This window comes from Sinohyriopsis cumingii, chromosome 2, assembly GCF_028554795.1.
Source record: "Sinohyriopsis cumingii isolate HCF-2022 chromosome 2, ASM2855479v2, whole genome shotgun sequence".
Classification (NCBI taxonomy): domain Eukaryota; kingdom Metazoa; phylum Mollusca; class Bivalvia; order Unionida; family Unionidae; genus Sinohyriopsis; species Sinohyriopsis cumingii.
The window spans coordinates 31,686,022-31,700,962 of record NC_142962.1 but is presented as its reverse complement, the minus strand read 5'-3'; the positions used below and the strand labels follow the sequence as shown (position 1 = coordinate 31,700,962).

Here is a 14,941-nt window from a genome sequence, read left to right as displayed (position 1 = left end):
CATTACCATATTTCATGTAATTTTTCATACATGAAAAAATTATCATTAATGAAAAATTATATGTAAAATAAATAATTATCGTTTGGCAGTACTCACTGTGTATGAAAATTAAAGGGAATGTACCTGAACAATTTCTATGGAACACATGCTACTCGACAACCTAACGGTACAAATGTACAAAGTAAATGTATATTTTCTGTCTCATTCTGCTCTCAACTCAAGAATCTAATTACAATAAAAATAAAAACACTCAAAAAGATTTTTTTTGTTATGAGGGAGAGAGAAAGAGAGAGGATTATGTCTCAGTGTGCAAGTTTGTCTGCACTTAGAGCATATGTAGCTGTTATGTTGTGTAATGTTGGCAAAGTGATTAAGATGGTTTGAACATGTATTAGTTATGGGTATTATTTATTGGTAAATAATACGCAACGATATGAGACCACATTGTCAAGAAATTAAGTGCAACTTGTATTTTTACAGCAACAATAATCTCATTATCAAATTGCAATAAATAAAAAATAAAAAAAAGAATTTGAAATCATGGTATAGTTATTGCAATGAGTACGCACATGCATGTCTGTGTGTGTGAGAGAGAGACCAAACATAATTTTGTCAGTGTACAAGACCATATTTATTCAGGGCGGTTTTTATTTGTAGCTATTGCAAAGAGAAAAGACTTATTTCAGTTACCTGATGATTGTAATAATCCTCATGTATTACGACCGTACTATATTACATTATCAATAAACACCACTAAATCAGCAATTCTTTCTTGTATTAATTGTGATGTACATTGTCACAACAACCATATGGCTATGCAGTGTTATTTACATGGTAATTAAACATGCTTAGCACTTTGGTTATTCCAGTTGAAACCATACTGAGGGCAAGAATGAACAGAAGAAGTCAAATCAGTGAGGCTGCCAGTAGGGAAATGAGGGTCTCTTTAGGGAAATGAAAATCTGTCAATTTGCTATTGAAGATGTTGTCCATACAACAGATGTTATAAGGACAAGTGATCATACACATTACTTGTTATTCGAACTTGCCAATAAAGATAATAGTGGAGTATATCATAGAATAGATTTGCAACAAACTGTTACTTACATCCAAGTCAAAACAGAACAATCACTTAAAAGAGAGTATATGTATGTATACAAATCAATGAACAAAACATAAAAGAGGATGCTCACATCTGTGAAAAGTGTGAGCGGACTTTATCATGATGCAAATCGGAATATATTCTCAGAAAAAGATTTAACTTTTGATACAAATGACCTTTTACTATTGAAAACATTATTCAATAACATCAACATTGAAAGAATAGCTAGTACATGTAGGAACAAATGCATGAGCATTAAATTTCTGCCACAGTTACCCTTAGGAGTAATTAAGAATTCAAAAGGTAAAGGATAAAACCACTAAACCATAGGCAACACAACTGTGCATCATGTAAATTGTGACATCAAGCAAACAGTAATGAGAAACAAGTGATGTTTCCTTACCTACAAACCATTTCTGGAAGAATTCTTATCACAAAGGTAGAAACTTGACTGCACATGCCAGCTGACAGTTTCAAAGATGTCTCAGACTGAAACATGTTCAAAAGCATGGCTTAAAGAGATGACTCAAAACCACATGATCAGAAATTTTCATTAGGTGTAACTGAATGTGAAATGCCCTGAAGCTAAGTGGATCACCCACATGAGCCAAGATATAAAGGTTTGGGGAGCTGATGTCTTACTTCACCACCCTTACCGGGAAAAGGGTCATTAATGAACCCCTTGAATGTTGTCCATTTGTGTTTCAAGTAACATCTGATGCCATGCAGAGACAGCTCAGCAAAATGCACCTTGTCTTGTCAAGCTGTCTCATTTACAACTGATTGAGAAGAGAGAGTAAATTATCAATTTTAGATTGTCGCTGATGGTGGTGAAAAGGTGAACAAACCCTGTCAACTTTATGAGATGGTATCTTTCCACACCATGATCTCTATTGGGGGTCTCCCAGCAGTATTCATGCTGTGAACCATTTTCTACTTAGCCACTGATGCAAGAACTTTTTTATATTGGTTGAGATAAAAAAACCAGTGGAAAATAAGTCCCATGGGTGCATGAAGAGATGGCTGAGATGAACCATGCCTGTAGCCACAATGAGTAAACTGGGGCTGAAAAAACTCCATTCCAGAAATCCATTCCCTTTTGGAAATCAAGAACTAGATGATCCATGTAATGCACCTTTGGGGAGCCAAACAAGGCTGAGATAAATGGAGAAAAAAAATTGATACCCAGATGGGCAAAAGGCTACAAGAGAGTGATATCCGACTTCTCCCTGTTCACCAGAAAGCCCAGAGGAGACAAAAGAGCGAGAAGAAACTGTTCATATCCTGGAATAGAATTGAACTTACCATATGTTTCTGATGGATTCTGTCCAGATACGCTGCAGTTACAGTTGATGAGATGGACCTGAACAGAGTGATAATTCAATCAAAAGTTTTAGTAAAGGCCTATGGGCCATGATATAGTTCAAATCGGAGTGTGTGAAACTGGTACATAGTTCCTTAAAGCACAAGCCAAAGGAATTTGTAAGAAGTAAGATGTATGGGGATATATGAAAATAGGAATCAGTCAAATTAAGAATGAAAGCAAACATGTGCCTCTCTTGGAAATCCTTTTCAATGATACTCTCTACATTCTGAACCTTGGTACATCAATGTTTTTGTTGAGTCTTAGGTCAAAAACTGGCTGAAGCTTTCTGTTAGTTTTCAGCACCAGGTAAAGTTTGCAGTAGAAACCTGGACAGTTTCGCCTATGAACAATCTCTACTCCCTGCTTGGTGAGCAAAAAGCAGATCTCATGTAAAACTTCTGCTTTCTTGATGCTGGTGACGACTTCTTTCATGGAAGGAAAGGATAAAAGAGGAGACTGGGTGAGCAAAATTCAAAGCCCCTTTGAAAGGACAAGGATCACACATTTGTTTTCCAGGAAAGACTGATCCCAGACTGATGACAATAAAGGAGCTTGGTACTCACAGGAAGAGTGACCACAGTCAGTATAGACAGTCACTGATAGTGATTGAGAGACTTGGGAAGGAAAAACGGAGCTTCCTCTCCCATTTATAAGGCTGTCCACAAAACTGAGGGGCCTGTTGCTGCCTAAAGTTCAACTGTTAGCAAAATTACTGCTACTGAATGGGATCTGGCCTCTTCTTCAGTATATAATTATCTCTCTACTGAGGCAGAGCTTGATGTGTAAAACAGGAGGTAATGTGGTCTGAAGAGGCAGTTATTGTGCAGCCTGGTTCTGAAAAACCTCAATGCAACCAATGAACCCAAGGCTGAGCCAAAAGGCAATGAACACGGCAACACAGAATGATATGGCTTTAAGTATGGACAACTGAAGGAAGGCATCTTGTCGCATTAGGCCAACATAATGTGATGTCATGTGGTGAGCTGATCTCTTTATCACCTTGATGATGCAACAAGTTACCAGAGATGCTTGATCCATCAACAATGAAGTTACCACTGTATTATGTACCAGTTATGAAGTTGCTTGAAAAACATACCAATCAATTTAATAAAGGTGCTGGGTGGACACTGCTGTGATAATTTTATATAAGTTAAGGATTTACATGGTAGGCATCAGAGTATAGTACTAACCAGCAGAAAAAGATAATGGCAGCTGTATGTCTGAGCAAGAGATTTTTGACTCCTTCTATAGTCACCCCCCCCCATTAATCTAGTTACTGATGAGACTTTGTGGTGTTGTTGTTGTAGGGTTTAATGCCATTTTTCAGCACATGATAGGCTATACATGGCAGCCAGTATTAATGGTGAAGGAAGAACCCAGGTAAACCCCGGAAAGAACCACCGACCCACGAGAAGCTACTGGCCAGCTTTCTCACATACCCACATTAGCCGAATCCGAGACTCGAACCCACGCAGACAGAGGTGAGATGGCAGTGATCCATAAGGGAGAGCACTTTAGACCACTTGGCCACTTGAGGCCGCCTAAACCTTGGGGTGTAAATTCAATACATCACTGTCCATTGATTTTCTCTCGACATGTCTCTTTCTACTCTTCAACTCTTAAGCAAGATAGCAAACCAAACCCTCTCTGACAATTCCACAAAGACACGGTATGAAATAGCCAATGTACACTTAGTGCAGGCAAGAAAATCACTTTGGGTAGATGAAGACCGAATTGTGTTTCCTCTGCAAATTCGAACTCTCTGTATTTTGTGCATTTAGGCATCACAGTGTATATGAAATAGCAATGTAAAAATGAACTATTGACAAGAAATATCAACCAAATTAAACCATATGACCCTTCAATAGACTGAGTACCAATGATATGAATGCTACTACAAGATCATCCACAGGCAAAAAACCAAAGCAACAATGAGAAAAAGAGCAAGTTAACAGTCCCTGAAGCACTGGATAACCTCCAAATTACAATTTATGTTACAACAACTGTACAAGCAGGTGGATGAAAATAAAGATCAAAGAGTGGAATGTGGCATTACAATGTTGACAGAATTGCAGCAAAAACCAAACTGATGACCATTCATTATACATGGCCCTATACGCAAAGCAAGCAAAGGAATTATAACAGTTTCTTGTAAGATTTTTTTTCTTCCCATAGATTTTATTTATGTAGCCTATACGGTATACAAACAGGAAGTACAATTTTTTCCTTCTTTCCAAGAAGGATGGATTAGTGAGGTTCTGGAACTTATTAGTTATAGTGATCAGGTAGTGTATTGAATAGAGAAATAGCTTTATGCTTTTTAATAACTATTTTCTAATTTGCCATTACTTAAAAAGGTCACTCTTTTGTTGTTTTCAACTATAGGTCATTCCCTTGATTTTGTTGTTAACATATAAGGCAATCAAAATTTTAAAGGCATGGGAACATAAAGTTTGAAATGGCCACTAAAATTTTCATGTAGGTCACTAAAGTTTGAAAGGTATCTAGAGCACTGCTGGTCCATGTTTGAAGTTGAATGCATGATATATTAACAATTTAACATCTTGGTATCCAAACCTGCATGGCTGTCTTGAAAATCCAGTGAGTCATCAACAAGTAAGGCTGCTTCAAACACATCATCTGAAACAAATATAAAAGGAATGTACCCTAAAACAAAACCTGCAAAAATGATTTCATCTGCTGTATTTCATTTTTAAAATTTACCACCATCTCTGTCATATCTAAGAAACTGAACAATAACAAACAGTTTTAATTTTCATATATGGATAACCTTAAGTTATAAGAAGATGCCCAAGTGGGTCTGATATCAGTGGCTTACACTCAATCATTTCACTAGGCAGGCTTATGTAGCAGTGATGCATCTTGGTCAACTTCTGTGCATATCAATAGGCCCAGGATTTTGAATTAGCACAGTGAAGTCATATAAAAGTACATAGCAAGATTTTCTTGATGACGCTATGACAAAGCAATGTAAATCAAAACTGATAGAAATTGCTGATTGAAAAAAAACAAGTGTTTCAAAAACAGCACATGAAACACCAAACTCATAACAACTGACCTATCGCCAGTTGTCAATCATTCTGCTCGATTGACCAATCAGCGAGCGCTATTATACACACCTCCAGGCACTGTTACATCTGCCATTCTCCTCTGACAAGCTGCTTCTGTCGATATCGACTTAGCTATTGTATATATTTATCAATTTCGCAACGGTTCAGAGAAGTCGCCCCAAGGATCATATATAGTAATTCTGAGATTAGCCACATGGTTAAGGCTTTATTTATTGTTGTTTTTCTTCAACTTAATAACTTATTAAATTTATAAAATTTGCAATTTTTCAACTTTTCCATTGGATCAACTCCGCTTCTGTTCTTAACGAAAAATAAGTGTCATCTGTCCCTTTTGCTCTGCTCTTCAAATCATTAGATGCATTTTGATAATATTTTTAGAGATAGTGTTATCAATATTTTTTATTACATTTACATCTAAAAATGAAACATGCGTACTAGATGCAGTATAAGTAAATTTAATCGTCGAGTGAAAATGATTTAGGCGATCAATATTTTTTTTCAATTTTTCAGTTGAATGCTTCCAGATCATAAATATGTCATCTAAAAGTCTGAACCAAAGAGATGGATTAAACTTTTCGTTTTGAATAAAATCCTTTTTTAATTCACCCATGAAAGGGAAGAGTATATAGGAGCCATATTAATACCCATTAAATGTATGTAATTCGCATTATTAAATTAAAAATAATTATTTTCCAAGATAAGTTTTTATTATTTTACAATTATCTTTGCTAGATAGTATGCTTTTATTAGGATTGTTATCAAGAAAATATTTGCACGCTTCAATACCATCTGCATGCGGAATGTTGGTATATAGTGATGTTACATCTAATGATACCAGGATTGAAATTATCAGATAGATGTGGAATAGACTTCGACTTTTTAATGAAAGTAGTTGTATCTTTAATGTATGAAGGAAGTGATTTCAATAAAGGTTGTAAAACACTATCAATAAATTTGGATAGGTTTTCAGTATACGAATTACAACCTGATATAATGGGTTGTCCTGGAAAATTTAAAGGTAAATTATGGTCAGGATTTTTATGAATTTTGGGTAATATGTAGAATTGAGATGTACATATGTTAAGAGGGAAAGTATAAAATTCCTCATATACAGAATTATTAATTTTGAGGTGTACGATTGTTAAGAGGGAAAGTATAAAATTCCTCACATACGGAATTATTATTTTTAGCGATCTCATTAAAGCATGTTGAATTTTTTTATTTAATTTCTAATTGACGTTCAACTTCTTTAACATAATCATCTTGATTCACAATAACAATAGTGTTTGACATCATTTTTAATCACTATACTGTCTTCATTCATTAGATTATATACAGACTTAATTTCGTCCTCATAAATATTACTATGATATTGCTTTAATTTAGTTAATATCTCTTTTGTGATCATGTATATATAAAAATATATATATGAATCACGTAAAAGATGACTTAATTCTATTATAAAAAGGTTATTTGGGTGAAAAGTTTTGGGATGATTTCTCCAACCAATTGGGGCGACTTCTCCAACCACTCTGGGGCGACTTCTCCAGATACATGGGGGCGAGTTCTCCGCATACCGACGTAACTTAAAGAAGTGCAAGCGATGGATAAATGCTCTAGCCTTCTGTCTCAATGTTGTTTCATATGGCAAATATTGCTCACCAATATCGTCTGGTATATCTTTTAATATTATCACGCCCGCCATTTTCACAGAACGTTTGTCGGAGGTTAAGACGTTGTCAAGTCACGTGTTTGGTAGGCGGAGCGATCTACCTTCTGGCGTAAGGTCAACTGCTAAACCTATGAGCTTGGAGTATGGCTACTGTATGGTAAGGTGAGGACATGAGTAAAGCTCCATCAAAATATTTGATGGATTAAAGTGACATCATGGATTTAAAAAAAAAAACTGGCTATTGACTTACTTTACACCTTGTAGTGAGCTTGACCTTGAGGCTGGGGGTATAACAATCTAAAGTTGCATTAAAATGTATTCAGTGGTTTAACAGTTATGCCTGTATATGGATAGAAGTCAGTGGTTTAACAGTTATGCCTGTATATGGATTGAAGTCAGTGGTTTAACAGTTATGCCTGTATATGGATAGAAGTCAGTGGTTTAACAGTTATGCCTGTATATGGATAGAAGTCTGTGGTTTAACAGTTATGCCTGTATATGGATAGAAGTCAGTGGTTTAACAGTTATGCCTGTATATGGATATAAGTCAGTGGTTTATAGTTTCCATGACCTTAACCTTGAGGCAGAGCATATTACTATGGTATGTGGCACTATTATTACAACTCTATGATCTTAAACTAAGTAACAGAAAAAGCAAAACCAGCAAGTTTAGTAAATTCAACAAATAATTTATTTTCTTAAAATATAATGTGAACAGTATTGTGCACTAAATCCCAAATAATCCTAAAATATCTATTACAGGTCCAAAAGTAAAGAGTCTGAATGAATTCCAGGTCTTGTACCAATAGTGTAATGCACCAATAGTGTAATGTACCAATAGTCTTGATTAGCTGATGCACCAACTGACTTGATGTATCACAATGATATAATCCAAAATGTCTTCGAATGAATTTACAATGATCCCAAATTAGTGTTTTATTCCCATCAGTTAATGAGCACTTTGTAATTCCCATAAATAATTGAAATAAATGATTCCTCTCAAACTATATCCCAACACAACAGTAAATGATTCCAGACTAATATCAAAAGGAGGAGTGAATAAGCTTATTGATCTAAACTTATATACATCCCCACTTTACCTATGTTGCAATAACCTTTTCTGAAAACACTTAAGCATCTTAATGGAAATTATCCTAAACTTTTAACTGTATATTTGGCCACAGACATCATGTTTTTGGTCCATGTGTCCCATGGTGTTGAAGATGTATCACCACCCTGTTCAAAGGTCATAATCAAGGTTGCATGTTGAACTCAAACCAAAGTAAATAACCTATTTACAGGTTACTAACAAGAAAAAGAGCAGGTGCACAACAAAATTCTATCCTCAATCATGAACAAAGGCCAAGCACATAAAATACATTAAATATACAAAGCACTGTTTAGTCTTGAATCTTTGATAGACACTTACTGAGTTGCAATACACCAATCTGATTTCGGTGCTTTCATCCACGCTAGAGCTACAGACTCTAAACTTAGGCAAATTGCAGAGGTAGTGTGAACTGAGCAGCATAAATCTCCAATTAAGCAGCCTCAAGTAAAATGTTCTGTTCTGAGCACAAATTGGCCAGGTCAGCCACTCATGTGCTTACAGAAACCAAACCAGCTAGTGGCACCACAGTCATCTTTGAACTCAATGGATGAACACTATATATGGCACCATGTAGGTTTAAATACCAACTAGATATAAGAAATTTTATATTATAAACTCCATGTTAATATTAATATTTCTTTCTTGAGGAGGAGTGATAACAAGATTACCTAGATGGTCACCATGGTGACCCTGTTGGATGTTAGATTAAAATTAATTTGATTAAGAACCAACTAGATATAGTAAGAAGTCTTTCAGCAAAAACACTATGCCAAAACAATTATCTGTTCAGGTGGAGTATTGACAATATTTTTCAGTACTAACTGACAGCTTATATATAGTGTACCATGACAAAAGACTAATTTCAGTACTAACTGACAGCTTATATTTGTGTACCATGACAAAAGACTAATTTCAGTACTAACTGACAGCTTATATATAGTGTACCATGACAAAAGACTAATTTCAGTACTAACTGACAGCTTATATTTGTGTACCATGACAAAAGACTAATTTCAGTACTAACTGACAGCTTATATTTGTGTACCATGACAAAAGACTAATTTCAGTACTAACTGACAGCTTATATTTGTGTACCATGACAAAAGACTAATTTCAGTACTAACTGACAGCTTATATATAGTGTACCATGACAAAAGGCTAATTTCAGTACTAACTGACAGCTTATATTTGTGTACCAGGACAAAAGACTAATTTCAGTACAAGATGACAGCTTATATATAATGTGAAGCTACTGTTTAACTATGATCCTGGTCTGGGGCCTCGGTTCGAGTCTCGGATTCAGCCAATGTGGATATGTGAGAAAGCTTGCCAGTAGCTTCTTGTGGGTTGGTGGTTCGTTCCGAAGTTTTCCAGGGTTCTTCCTGTACCATTAATGCTGGCCACCATGTACAGCCTACTGTGGAGTTTTCCAGGGTTCTTCCTCCACCATTAATGCTGACCACCATGTACAGCCTATTGTGTGCTGAAAAATGGCGTTAAACCCAACAACAACAACAAATGATCCTGGTCAGTGCAACAATAAAGGTTTGCACATTGTTTGTAAAGCTTAATTTGCCCATGAGGTGGTACATGCAGTATTGTTCAAGTGTTGTTGGTTCAATCAGCTTCCACTCACGTCATTCACTAAGACAAAATCAAAGTGTAAGCATTGAACTCATCAGACTTTTTATTTGTGCTCATAAAGTATTGATTTAAACTTTCAAGAGACCACTGTTTTGTATTATTTATTTTGGGTATTTGGAGAGGTTAAGACATTAAATTAAAAACCCAATAATATACAAACTTTGACTGGTAAAACCATAAATTTACATACCCCCAAAAAGTCTTTTTTTTTAACAAAACCACAAATATTAAGCCACATCAAAATAGATGATACTGTAATATACAGTCTCTTACTCATAATCAAATTTATTCAAGATTTTGATGATACAAATCTATTTGTCAAGTTTGGGGCCCCGAGTGGCCGAGTGGTCTAAAGCGCTCTTCGTTACGGATCACTGCCATCTCACCTCTGTCTGCGGCGGTTCGAGTCTAAGATTCAGCCAATGTGGGCACGTGAGAAAGCTTGCCAGTAGCTTCTCGTGGGTCGGTGGTTCTTTCCGGGGTTTTCCGGGTTCTTCCTCCACCATTAATACTGGCCGCCATGTATAGCCTATCGTGCTGAAAAATGGCGTTAAACCCCACAACAACAACAATTTGTCAAGTTTAATCACAACTGGATGAGAAATATAGTATCTCAGAAAGGTAACCAGCTCAGCCAATCAGATCATTTCATTAATATTTTCAGATTTCACTTACTGTGTAAACTGTCTTTATCAACAATTATAGAAATTTTTTCCACCAAGCTGGAGCAAAATGGGACTGAAATTAGGACTCCAGAGTGGTAAAAAGCTCAGTCAATTGGATGCCAGTTCACCTCATCAGTACATTTCAATCTTGTTCACAATAAAACCCATTCTGCACTGAAAGTATACCTTATATGAAGCGAAAATATTATTTAGTATTAAGCAAGGTGGCCTCTTGGGGTCTTTCAAGAGGGGGGTGACTATAATACTGAGTAACATAATAGGTAAATAAAATTTTATTCCTAGGGACACATGAAAAATAGGTTAACAAAGGCAATGTTTACATACCTATTGATCTTTTTGTGACTGTTGCAAGGTCCATGAATGTCATTCCTTCATAAACTGGAATGATTTTATCATGTATGAGCTTAATGGTTTGGGTTTTCTTGGTGAGTGGCTTCACCTAGCAAAATTTAGAAAAATGACAGTTGTAAATGAAAAACCTTAGCAAATTTAAAGCAAAGAAGGACTTCATGAAACTTGCTGATAAAAATATCGAACTAAGATAGTTGTCACAAGAGTCTTCACAGCTGTGGTTGAAAGATCAGTAAAATCTGGATAAGAAGAACATATGTAAAACTAAGCGTATAGAGACAAATTGAAGCGCATACATAGCTAGTCATCGAAAATTACAAAACAATAAGTTGAATTTAAAGTCATTTTTGTGCACAAATTTTAACTGAATATTTATCCTAATGTAAAGGTCATCACATAGAAAGTACAAGAAAAATTCAATGGTATGTTGCTACCTTAATAATTTCAGTATGACACAATATTTTATATCATGTTATAAATTACTAAAGCTTTTCAAATGTCTCATATATACATATATTTCACTGACCTTAATATTTTCTTTCACAGTAATGTTATTTTGACTTTTAAAATTGTATGAGAACTTTTTCATTTTAATATTTAATGAGACAGAAGATGCGACCTCCTGTCCAGTCTCCCTCTGAGTTCAAATCAATATGATATATATGATATACCTAGGTAAAAAGTGATTTCATATCAATGACATCATAATGCAGTGATTGCATAATAATAAGCTAGCTGAACAGTAAGCACTGATGTTACAAAAGCAGACTATTGTGAGGAAAAAATGTTCACTCTGCTGATGAATATTGTGTCTTCAATTAAGTGACAATGATGACATGTCATGTTACTGCATTTTCCATCTTGCTGTCAGGTTGGTAGGTAAACAAATTAAAGTGCCAATGATGACATGTCATGTTACTGCATTTTCCATCTTGCTGTCAGGTTGGTAAGTAAACGAATGAAAAGTGTATTCAAAAAGTGGTAATTGAGTATTCAACCTACCAACCGTGAAACCAGTTTGATTACACTAATCATCATGTGGATTGACTAAAGATGTTGCTAATAGGCAACAATTAACACAGTGGACATGTTTCACACTGGTCATGATCAAGCAGTTTCTTGAACATATAGTGAACTGCCAGCTTCTTAAAGGTAATGATGAAGGAAAAACAACCTTTCATTTTGTGACAGTTGGCAGAATTAATTATGACTTAATTTATTATAACTGTACAACCAATGGTCATTAAACCAACACGTGACTGCAGGCTTCTTTGTGTATACTGATGGAGAGCATACAAAGGGAGACAAAGCAGTCATGCAAATCAATTTACTTTTAGATTTTAAGAGGGTTAAAAAATATGGATACCATATTTTACAGCCTATAGAGTCAGTACCATCTAACCTGAAAGTCTGGGCTTTGTATTATACTGGGAATTAACTAATACCATCTATACTTGCTTATAAGATGAGTCCAACTGCAAACTGCACAGACCCAAATCTGCCCTCGCAGATTAATCACTGGCAGATCTGGGTCTGTGCAGTTTATTAGGAATAATCAGTAGAACAAGTGCATTATTCTAAAGGAAATCAGAATTTTTGTTGTTTGCAGTTTGATTTGACTTATAAGCAAGTATATATGGCATATGGATTATGTCTGAAATTGTTTTAAGTACTTGTAAATACCATGATTTTGAGATGTATTCAGCAAACTCTAAAATAGGTCACAAAGCTGTATCAATCTTGTTCAATTACCATGTTGATAAATTATTATTAACTAATAGGACTGCTCTTATATAATAATTTGTATAATTATTTTGTACAGGTTTGTATGTGCATTTTATTTTCTGATTTCTCCAACATGAAATGAAAGAAAACAATTAAAGAGTTAACATTTCACAAGCTACATAATATTTATGATACCTCTGCGTGGGTTCGAGTCTCGGGTTCGGCCAATGTTGGTATGTGAGAAAGCTTGCCAGTAGCTTCTCGTGGGTCAGTGGTTCTTTCTTGGGTTTTCCTGGGTTCTTCCTCCACCATTAATACTGACCGCCATGTATAGCCTATCGTGTGCTGAAAAATGGCATTAAACCCCACAACAACAACAACAACAACAATACGTATGATTTATGCTCTGTAATGTACTATACTAATGCAAAGCATCTCATTTGTTCATAAAAAAAATAAAAAAACAGAATTTGCCTAATTCAAATTTCAGCCACAGATATTTGATTTGCCAGCATTTTATTTGATCCTCACAAGTACATGTACACCTGTTTCATTGATATAATTATTCCTACAAGGGATGTAATCCATATTAATGACTCGAATGTTCAATGAATATTTATAAAATACCAAAGATTAAGCACATAATTATCACATAGTATTTTATCAACATTTTACAAAATTATAAAAGTATCTTATTTAAACTTTTTATGAGACTTTTCTGTTTTTCTGTCTCTATCATTAATTTTCGTTACATTTCTCATTTCCCTATTGGAAGCCTCACTAATTTGTTCTTGTTTGTTGAATCTTGGACTCAGCTGGTGTCAGCTGGAGTAACCTGGCCAAAGCTCAGGGCATATTTGACTAGCTTGTAAAAAAACACTGCATGGTCACGTGGTTTTTGTGACAATGGATGCTGTGATTAAAACTAAGAAAGAACTGTTGATTCAGAGGTATCAATCGATAATAGAATATAGTAGTGCCCATGTACATGAGGAAGATCGTAAATGTCAGGCAAAGAACAATGCAGATTACTAATACCTCCCTCCCTCTCTCTCTTTCTCTCTCTCTCTCTCTCTCTCTCTCTCTCTCCAAAACAAAACTAGGGAAAAAAGCAAGTTAGCACCAGTGACTGCAGTCTCCCAATTAATCTGGAATATCATGCAGTGATACCATTAATATTCATGAAACTGGAAGCTACCAGAAAAATATGAAGTAAAGGTGTTGACCTGGCTTCATCCCATACCCCACATCGATTTACATATGGATGATGAATGGAAAATGTAAAAAATTCAACTTATACTCCTCATCAACTTAAAGACTGGAAAATTTGGTAGATGTATATTATTTCAGTGATACATTTTCTTGCAAACAACAACCTTTATGTTATGAAACAATATCAATTTTTATACTATGTTATAATTATATACAAATTTTCCAATCAACTGTTATAGTTTTACAAACAGAAAGAAAACAAACCCCAGAAATGCAACCAGAATTTAATTTTTTGTGAAGGAAAATGCAAACATTATTAAGTATTGTTTACCGGCCAGCAAAGATTTAATGATCCGTGGTTTACCTACACAGACACTGTAATTACCAGGTTCAATGATACAAAACCACAACAATAAAAAATATGAACTTTCTGTTAATATTCAGGAAAATTGATCATTTTCATCAGTATCCAGACAGAGAAAAGTAATTATTTTGGAGTGTCTGGAAATTTGGATACATTATGTATATATGTGCTTTTGGAAGAGGTCTAAAGCATATAAGGAAATTAAGATGGTTTCTTAATGATCTTTTTTTATAGGAAGTGTTTTATGAACAGTGGTAAAATATATAAAGGAAATGAAAATTTTTCCCTAATAATGTTCTTTACAGGCAGGTGTCCAATGAATAGATGTTAAATATATAAAGGAAATGAAAATTTTTCCCTAATGATGTTCTTTACAGGCAGGTGTCCATTAAATAGATGTTAAATATATAAAGGAAATGAAAATTTTTCCCTAATGATGTTCTTTACAGGCAGGTGTCCATTGAATAGATGTTAAATATATAAAGGAAATTAAAATTTTTCCCTAATGATGTTCTTTACAGGCAGGTGTCCATTGAATAGATGTTAAATATATAAAGGAAATGAAAATTTTTCCCTAATGATGTTCTTTACAGGCAGGTGTCCATTAAATAGATGT

General features: G+C 34.9%; 1 protein-coding gene across 2 annotated transcripts in view; it reads right to left on the bottom strand.

Annotated features, from left to right (window-relative positions):
- Window positions 1–14,941, bottom strand: part of LOC149804575 (translation initiation factor IF-2, mitochondrial-like) — an 80,375-nt gene that overhangs the window by 44,575 nt on the left and 20,859 nt on the right. For both annotated transcript variants that reach the window (XM_089941739.1, XM_089941748.1), the window contains 2 exons: window positions 10,998–11,112; window positions 5,046–5,108 (listed from right to left, as the gene is read on the bottom strand). In XM_089941739.1, coding sequence (XP_089797865.1) covers window positions 5,046–5,108; window positions 10,998–11,112 — 178 coding nt within the window. The remainder of the gene's footprint in view (window positions 1–5,045; window positions 5,109–10,997; window positions 11,113–14,941) is intronic.